General features: G+C 46.4%; 1 protein-coding gene across 1 annotated transcript; it reads right to left on the bottom strand.

Annotated features, from left to right (window-relative positions):
* Window positions 1-4,057: 4,057 nt before the first annotated feature.
* On the bottom strand, window positions 4,058-9,481 carry ANKRD60 (ankyrin repeat domain 60; the record flags this gene model as incomplete). Its single annotated transcript, XM_075768261.1, is given in 5 exon segments — window positions 4,058-5,029; window positions 5,944-6,109; window positions 8,175-8,192; window positions 8,194-8,306; window positions 9,124-9,481. Coding segments are annotated over 5 exon segments (900 nt in total), but the record flags the coding sequence as incomplete, so codon positions are not given.
* Between the last annotated feature and the right edge of the window lie 72 nt (window positions 9,482-9,553).

Here is a 9,553-nt window from a genome sequence, read left to right as displayed (position 1 = left end):
AAACAACATTCACAGGGATTCGTGATACGATGTAAGACAGAAATCAAGTTCTCAAGATCACATATGAAGCAGCAGAGCTGAGCACAGACTTCAGGAATCCAGACCCTGTCTCCAACAGCCACATTTCTGCCTGAGCTCTGCATCCCTCTGTGCTGTCTCCCCCGACGTTTATTGCTGGTGTGAGCTGCAGCACAGCTGGTTACTTTAAGACAGGCAATAGTATCTGCTTTGTCTCCATCCAATTCTTATTCTTTGTAATAGAAACTTTAAGCAACAAATACAATGTTGCAACAAATAAAATCAGCATCCAGCAGTGCTGCCATCCAGTCCAAACAGTTTCCCAGACCATCATATTCTTAAAAGCAGACATGTTTGGTTAGGTCTCTTTGCCCCAACTCCTCCTCCCTAACAAGAGCTGCGAAACACGTTCTGATTTCTGGTCATCTTATTCCAGCACTTTTCTTCAGTGTAAATAGCTTATTCACCTCCCCGGCATTTATCATCTTAGATACAGAGCATGGTCCTATCAGCTGTGCCCTACTCTCCTTTCCCCTGGTTACTTTAGGGGTCTCTTCTAGCTTGAACTCTCCTTTCTCACCTAACCAGAGCAGCACACACTGTTCTGGGTCTCGTCTCGACCAGACACTAATTCTCTTCCAATTTGCCCCAATACAATTTTTGACCAGTGCAGACCAATCCATTTCCCAGCTGCAGCACATTGGCGACTTCTGTTCTTTCCAAAGGATGAGTCTCCAGCTTCCAGCAAAACATACCTGACATTTGTCCCTGACTACATAATCACATACTACAGAATTTCCTGCCACTCTGGCATCCTTGTCCCGAGGTCATCCAGTTCTCTCCATAGGACATTCGCTGTTCTTTCCCAGAGCTACTCAGCATGCTGCATAACATCTCAAAGCAACTGCAAATCATCTGCCCATTTCTAGAAGCTTGGGTAAAGATTAGACAGTCTAGACAGACAATAGAAAGAGAGAATAAAGGATTTCTAAGGACTTTCCTGTATAATCCCACTTGCAATATTCAACTGCTCAGCTAAATGCCAGAAGCACCATCTTTTTATATCTTGTCAACTGATCACTTTGGAAAAATTTGTTACCTTGTCACTCTACTAAGCAGTTGTTATTTAACAACTAAACGTTTAAGTTACATAGAATTAATAATCAGCATAAAACCTCTTTGAGAACTTTGTTTAAATGATACCCTCAAACCAAAGGAATTCTGTGCTCATTTGTTCAGTCTCATGTCGCACGTCTAAGCATTGCTACACATCCTCCAGAATCACAGTAACTGGCTTCAGAAGTGGTACTGCCCGTAGCCTGAAGTTCTGGACTTTGTCTTATTACTTGATTAAAATAAGGAAATGAAAGATAAGAGCTATTTATCATCTCAGATTTGAGAAACTTGAAGTACAAACACCAATTCAGAAGGAATATGGGGCTGCTGCCCTTGAGAGCCCGGGTACATTATCTTTGCAACTGAACACAGCCAAAAAGATGCAGCTGCAGAACAGCAAAGAGATTTTTCCGTACAGGCACAGTGACCACGACACGGGCCTGGGCGGAGTGGGGACACACATCCTGCAGAACGCTCCAGGGATGGAGCTGGAGCTGCTGCTGAGTGTGCAGCCCCGCTCCTGCTGGCTGCGGCCATTTTCCGCTCCTGCAGCTGGTGCTGTGCAGCTTCAGGCAATTCAGAACAGCAACCGAGGACTTTCCCTTTAGGTCTCGACCTTTTAAACGCAAGAAAGGAAAGGAGTTGCAACAAAGTAAAACAATCACTCTAAAGCCTTTGCAGTTTACAAAAAAAGCTGAAGTAAAGGGAGACTTTTCTTAGCTCGCTCTAGAGATTGAACCTGTTTTTCGTTTCTCAGTCTCCATTCAGGGTTCGCACACGTCATCCAGTGGCACAGACAATCCAGGGAAGGTACAAAGCCCTGCCTTCAGACTAGGCATCCACCTAACCCTCCACCCTGAACGAGGCAGGTCTGTTTAGGGGATGCAGTTGCCATTTTAAAGTATTCCAGGTTAGTATTTTAACTTTACTAACACAGAAACTAGGCTTAGGGACTTACTTCCAGGAAGCTGAGGATCATGAGCTAAGGAAACAACTCCCTGGACAGACTAAACTCTCTGTCTCTGAGCTAGGCAGCCACAGGCCTGGATACCTGCCTCGTCACGCTTACTGTGCTTACCCTGAGCAACGCTCCCTATTTCTGTCTGGGGCTATCTGACAAGAAACACACATGGAAACATTATTCAGATCCCTTTTTTTTCCTGGAAGACAGGGCACCTTTGCTTGGGTACCGTGATGTCCTGCTTCACAGCCCTTCTGACAGGACCAGGTCTATGTAACTTGCCTCCATCCACTTGGTGCACACAAAGCAAAGCCAGGGACAGAGTTCAGGTGAATTCTTAGCCTGCAGCATTAGCCACAATCCCTCCCATAAGGCATATAAAGGAGAGGTATCCAAGTTCCCAGCCAGTATCTTCCTGATCCTTGTTTCACCTATTCACACGAGAGTGCTGCCCGACAGGATGCTGATTTTTATCGCAATCTGGATATGTAATAAATCCAAGCACTGACCTGGAACACAAACCTAAGCATTGAGGCCCAAATCCATGAGTTACCTGGATATTTATATAGCAATCCTGGTACCAGCTAAAAGAGAATGCCCTGACAGAAGGAAACAAGAACAACTGATGTTAGTTCTTTGTAGGGTTTCCCAGCTACACATGGGGCTTTGCAAGCGAACAGGCAGCAGGCCAAGTTCCCACTGAGAACCACCTCTCCTGTGGTTAATTGGGAGTCAAGAGCTGAGCTCTTTGGAAAAGAGTGGTTGGGTTGACCCTGGCTGAGGGCCAGGTGCCCACCAGAGCCGCTCTATCACTCCCCTCTTTCATTAGACAGGGGAGAAAAGGTACAATGAAAAAAAAACTTACGGGTCGAGATAAGGACAGGGAGAGATCATTCTCTAATTATCATCATGAGCAAAACAGACCGAACTTAGAGAGGGAATTCATCTTATTTATTACTAAGCAAAACAGAGTAGAGGAATGAGAAATAAAACCAAATCTTAAAACACCTCCCCCCACCCCTCCCATCTTCCCGGGCTCAACTTCACTCCCGGCTTCAACCTCCGCCCCCCCCAGCGGCACAGGGGGACGGGGAGTGGGGGTTACGGTCAGTTCATCATGCGGTGTTTCTGCCGCTTCTTCATCCTCAGGGGGAGGACTCCTCTCATCATTCCCCTGCTCCAGCATGGAGTCCCTCTCACGGGAGACAGTCCTTCACGGCCTTCTCCAACGTGAGTCTCCTCCACGGGGTGCAGACCTTCAGGAGCAAACTGCTCCAGCGTGGGTCCCCCACGGGGTCACAAGTCCTGTCAGCAAACCTGCCCTGGCGTGGGCTCCTCTCTCCACGGCTCCACAGGTCCTGCCAGGAGCTTGCTCCAGCGCGGGCTTCCCACGGGGTCACAGCCTCCTTCAGGTGTCTCCACCTGCTCCGGCGTGGGGTCCTCCACGGGCTGCAGGTGGAATCTCTACACCCCCTCATCCTCCCTCCATGGGCTGCAGGGGAACAGCCTGCTTCACCATGGTCTTCACCACGGGCTGCAGGGGGATCTTGCTCCGGCGCCTGGAGCACCTCCTCCCCCTCCTTCTTCACTGACCTTGGTGTCTGCAGATGTTCTTACATCTTCTCACTCCTCTCTCTGGCTGCAAAAGCGCTCTCTAACTGTTTTTGTCTTTCTTAAATATGTTATCACAGAGGCGCTGATTGGCTTGGCCTTGGCCAGCGGCGGGTCCGTCTAGGAGCCGGCTGGCATTGGCTCTGTCAGACACAGGGGTAGCTTCTAGCAGCTTCTCACAGAAGCCACCCCTGTAGCCCCCCCGCTACCAAAACCTTGCCACGCAAAACCAACACAATGTCTCTAAGCAAAACAATGGAAACTGCTCAAGATTGAGCACCAAGTCCTTAATAAGCCCTCAGGAAAAAGACCAGAAGCTCAGCTTCCTTCTACTGATCAGAGACACATAAAGAGACTGTAAGCAGTATTTTTATTTTTAAAGCATCTCAGGAATCTGGGATACTGAGCGGCGTGGAAAGCAGATGGGCAATTCCCTTCACCCCAGCTCTGGCTTCAGGAAGCCCCAACCTTCAAAAGCCCTGTGGCTTAAAACCTTGGAGACACTAAGCACTGGGCAATCGTAATTAGCCACTTACACGCACATCAACTTTGCCTGCACCCTCCCGTGGCAGACAAACTGCCCAACTTATAAAATAACCCTTAACTGATCTGCCAGAGGCAATAAAGCCAGTCAGGGCCAGAACTGGATGAAAGACCTAGGGATTTCCAGTCCCCTGAAATACCCATTAAACTATATCGCCCTGGTCTGCTGCCAACCATTAGGAAATTACCCTAGCAAGGAGCATTCCAAAGAGAACTTGCTGACAAGCTCAAGCTCTCCTACAAACCATATTAACTAAATGGCCAGCTTGGCTAGGGAATAGTGTTATAAATACTTAAGCTACAAATTAAAAGCGTGTTTGAGAGCTGTGCTGTCAAGCTAGTTGTCATCTTAGCCGCAGCATCACCACTGTGGGAGCTTATTTCATGACTAAAACCTACAAATCCCACCCAGTGACCTATATTTGAAGTGTGGGTCTCTAGGAAAGTTACTGACTCTCCCTTGAAATTTGCCAGAACCAAATTAGTCCGTATGTATTTTAGGACACGGGGCCAGACGCCTGCTGCAAGGCCCGATTCACAGCGCTGAGAGTGGTGCGGCACTAGGATATCTCTTCCTCCGCTGGAAGCGAAGCGTGGTGCGCTCGCTCTGCTTCTGTCCCCACAGGCGGGCAAGGCTCACCGCAGTTTGTCCCTCGATGTCCGGGGCAAGAGCTTGCGCCCCACAGCTAAGGAGCTGTTCGATGCAGTCGCACTGGCCTGTGACAGCAGCGGCGTGAAGGGCAGTTCTTCCTAGCGGGGTTTCAGAATGTACATCTGCACCTGCAAAAAAGCAGACACAGTGGGAACGCGATGAGGCATAGGAAAGGAGGCAATGCCACCTGCGGGCCACAACGCACATTTTTTTTCTGCAGGCAGATGCAGTTTGTTTTAGTCACATCTAATCAGTGGATTAACGAACCTGTCTGGTGAACACATGCTCCTGCCCTGAGCTCCCACACAACTGGACAGTCTCTGTTCCATTCCCCGGAACACCGCTAGCTTTGCCGCAACAAGGCTTTGCCATTACTTTTGCAGTGGGGGCTCTCACTTACCAGGAGAGGAAAACATCCTTTTACAGGGACAAACCTCGAGGGGCCCAGGCTCAAGAACCTGGGTGGAAGACGAGGTGGGATTTCCTCTCAGCACTCACTTTCAATGATTAAAAAAAAAAGTTGATTAACAAATGTCCTTTCATTAACAAATGCCCTTTCATTCAGGACAATCAAGCGACCTCAGCCGACTCAAAAGACCATCCATTGTACAAATGCAGATTTCTGGGCAAAGAAGGCTTGTTTAGTCCCAAAGCAACAAAAAAGCCCAAATGTCACAGCCATAGAACTAGCACTTACAACTCTGCTTCCATTTCAAACACTGCACAGGGCTGAAAAACTAAGCATTTCTAGATAATAAGAAAATTGCAATAAATAAATGAGACTCAAAGAGGGAAGTTAAAAAAATCAGAAATCCTGTTTTCCAAAATGAATGTTTCTAACACCAAAAGTCATTCGCTTAGCAAGAACAGCGGTTTTTATTGTCTCCAATCCCACATCAGAACTGATGTGCTGAATACATTCTCCACCTCAAATACACAATACACGAGGCCGTTTGGGTAAAATTCTATGGCCCGGGTAAGCAGGAGGGTGGTAGGGAGTGCAGTACAGCCAGAGGAGAATTGCTCTGGCTAAGAACGTTACCATGTCTCAGGAGAAACCTGGCAGTTTCAACATGACTTCTGTGGCTGGCAACAAACAGCGCCACGAAAGCTCGGTGTGCTGCCCATTCCTTTTTCTGCTCTGGTCCCAGTAACTCTGCGTATGGCGTGGTGCCCACACAGTCCTCTGTGACTCCCAGACGGGCTAGCTACAGAGCGAACACAAACCTTTTAGTCTCTTTCAGAAGAATAGTCTGTATCAACAAAGTCCCATATCCATACTTAGGGGATGCTTGCACATTGCATAAATCACTCCAAGATCAGCTAAGTAATACCTGCTTGTTTCTTTTTTTTTTGCCCCATCTTGGTTCTCTACTATCTAATGATGTTTATTCATAGTCATCCCTTGGAGGGAACATTAATTTGCGTTTTCCTTTTGTATGTAGTTATTAAGCACCACAAAATCTTCTAGAAACTGTTTCTCTTTGCAATCCTTGTCCTTATCTTAAAATTGTTGGCAACTGACCTGAGGTTTCGGGGAGAGGACACAGACAGACACTGCTGGCCACATAAGCCCAGGTTCCTTAGGAGGCAGGCGAGACTTTGGGCCCTAACTCCAGCAGACAACTCATAAACCTAAGCTGCCTCAGGAAACAGTCCCGTATCACATTCTTTTCCAGAAGGAAGGTTTTGAGGTTTTTTTGGTAGTAAAGTCATACACATTAGTTGTAAAGTGTTACTGAGAGGCCTCTTAGGAACAGTTTTCAGTTGCCTCATGCTGCTGTTCTTCCTGAGAAACCATTTCCATGCTGGGCTACATCTTCCACAGTGCACCAATGGTTTTCTCATCTAGTAAGTGGAAGCACGTCATTAAAACAGCTGTACAGTTATTTCTTGAAATTTTTTATTCATTTGGGAATCAACAGTGCCAACAAGCTTTTGGTGGGGGTCTTACGCCAATACACCTCTCATTTCAGAGGAGACCACTTGTCTTTCTGGCACATCCTTCTGTTTCCTGCTCTACACTGAGTAGGAAGAATCTTTAACACACACACACACACACAACTCAAAAAACATGGGGGAAACCAAAACAAAACCCCTAATTTGCCCAATAGCAAAATGCAAGCCATTTGTGGCACAAGGCAGAGCAGCTGCTTGCCAGTGAACTGCAACACTACACAACAGTTAAGGAAAGGAAGGGAAGAACCCTGCGGTATCCATTTGCAGCAGTTAGGGCAACACAGAGGAACATAATGCAATGAGCCAGGTTGGAATTTGGCCAGGGCAACGGAGATAACGGTTCTTAACGAAAGGTGCCAAAGAATATTTCGTGACCATATCTGTTCGGGCCTGAAGGTTTACAGTACAAATCAGCCAGAGCACCGTGTGTTTCTGCTGAGACAACACTTCAGTCCCAAATCAAGAAAGCAGCATGCCCTCTGTCAAAGCACCACAGAAACTATTTGTTCTATAAAAATGAAAGCTTTCTTACTAATCAGACTAGACAGGATTGCAAACTCAAGCTGGTCTGTAAGCCAGCACCAGACAAAGCAGATGAGACAGGGAATGTCTTCTGATGCTTGATTTGGGTACTCTCACATATCAAGTCCCATCCTTGCTCTGGAGTCAGCATGGCCAGAGGAAGATGGACAATGAAACTGAGAGTTTCTGCCTCTGATTCTTATAACAGCAGACAAGTCACTCAGCCTCACGCAATACCCAAGAACAGATAACCTCAATCTTCTGATGACTAAGAAAAAGGCCTTGTTTACATACTACGCATTATTTCTCCTTTCTATATGAAAAGCACTGGGTTTCAGTATCAGAAAGGTAAAGTGGCAGGCAGCTGAACAAAAAATGCACACTTTTTTCAGACATCAGGGTAAGCAGGGAAAAGGAAAGTAATCTGAAAGCATACTCACATCAGTGCTACAAAAAGTTATAAAACAGTGAAAAGAACTTGCACTCTTAAGTGTATGTGCTGTTTACTAGTAACAGCAAAAAGATGTCTCATTTCTACATTGAGCAGGCTACGTTAGGAATTGACGACTCGGTTTTGGATTACCAGCCCTCTTGAAATGACCGTTTTCAGTTGTGAACTGCTGCCAGGACAACTAACCTACTTAATTTCTATGGCAAGTCTCTTCCGTTAAAGCCTTCCCCAGTATTTGCTCTACAAAGCACTGCTTTGTAAGAGTACTTTGACCTTCAGCCACAGACTTTTAGCTTTCTGCATACAGTACCCCACCCAATCACAGAAGTAACGGGATCAACCTTCGCAGTCTCTCCTTTTTGCAGCAGCTGCCACAAGCTGCCCCCAGCCATCACGTCGCCAGATGCGCATTGTAATTGTTCCACCAGGGACAATATCGTTGTCCTTAAACGTAGACTCATCTGGCAGATCTACTGTAGGGAGCTAGAAAAGAAAAGCAAAGCCAGTCAACATATTCTCAAAAAAGACAATGACCAGCTTAAAAAACCAAAACATTAGATGGTGACTGAATGTTTAGCCATGCTGGTGTTCTCTGATGTTACTGTCATAACGCATCAAGGACACCTTGGGTGCTAAAGCCGTGACAACACAGAGAGACTCCTAGCCCAGAAAAGGCTACGCAAAGCTGTGCTCTTGGGGTAATGTGGCTGTAACCCAGAGCAGCAGTTAATGTGTTAAGTGCCAAGACAGTAAGACAAAAATATGTAAGTATATCCATGCACACATGGTGCCTTTAAAAAGAAAGCACCAAGTTTGTTTGATCCAAGAAAGCAAACAGAAGAGTTATTTTGGTTTAAATAGCAGGTTTAAACAAGTTTCAATGGCCACCTCTGCTCGTTACCTCCAAAGTCAAGTACTCCAATGCCACAGATTCAGCTGATGTAATGGAAACAAATGCTGCTCCACACAGCTCTAACTCGTGGAGCCTCACTAGAGCTGTTCCAGGCTGAGGTGAACCAGGCAGGTTCCGCCACTGCCTGTTGACAGGGCTCAGCAGGAACTCAGAGGTCAGCATTTGCAATCTCTAATCTAAAGAGACCCTGTTGAGTAGACCATTATCTTTAATGCTTCACTTTGCTTCCTATGCTTTCAGTCCAGAGCTGAATTCCAAGTACAGTACAGTAAGAAGAAGTAGAATCCTGATCTTCATCCAGGACCTAACTGAAAAACTAGCAGGGAAAGAGATACCATGAATAACCCCCAAGAACCCCAGAGGTTATAGGTTCTCACCTTCACCCAGGTACTGAAGCCGCTGGAAGTAAAGGGGGATCCCAGTCAACAATTCCAAATGGGACTTAAGTTTCTTCAGTGTCAAGTCATCCTGGCATCGAGGCAGTGAGAAGATCTCATTAGTTTCAGCTAGACAAAGCCGGACACTAAAGGTCTGCAGGGGCAAGGAAGGCAAAGCAATGAAGTGGTTCCTGACCAGGAAAAGTTCATGAGACACTTCTCTTAAAAAAAAAAAAAACCACTTGGAATCTTTATAAGGACAGTGGTCTAGATCTGGTAGTAATGCCTCCCTCCCCTGGACATTCCCCTTGTATCTGCAAAGCCCTCCATGCACAGATCTCCTTTTATCACAAGCACATTACAGCATCCAAGCAGCATAAACTGACATCACAGAAGCACAGTCTGCATGTATGATGTAACAGCCTATATG

The sequence above is a fragment of the Balearica regulorum genome, chromosome 16 (genome assembly GCF_011004875.1).
Source record: "Balearica regulorum gibbericeps isolate bBalReg1 chromosome 16, bBalReg1.pri, whole genome shotgun sequence".
In the NCBI taxonomy this organism is placed as follows: Eukaryota; Metazoa; Chordata; class Aves; order Gruiformes; family Gruidae; genus Balearica; species Balearica regulorum.
The sequence above is the reverse complement of the archived record's forward strand: the minus strand, read 5'-3'. Positions and strand labels throughout refer to the sequence as shown.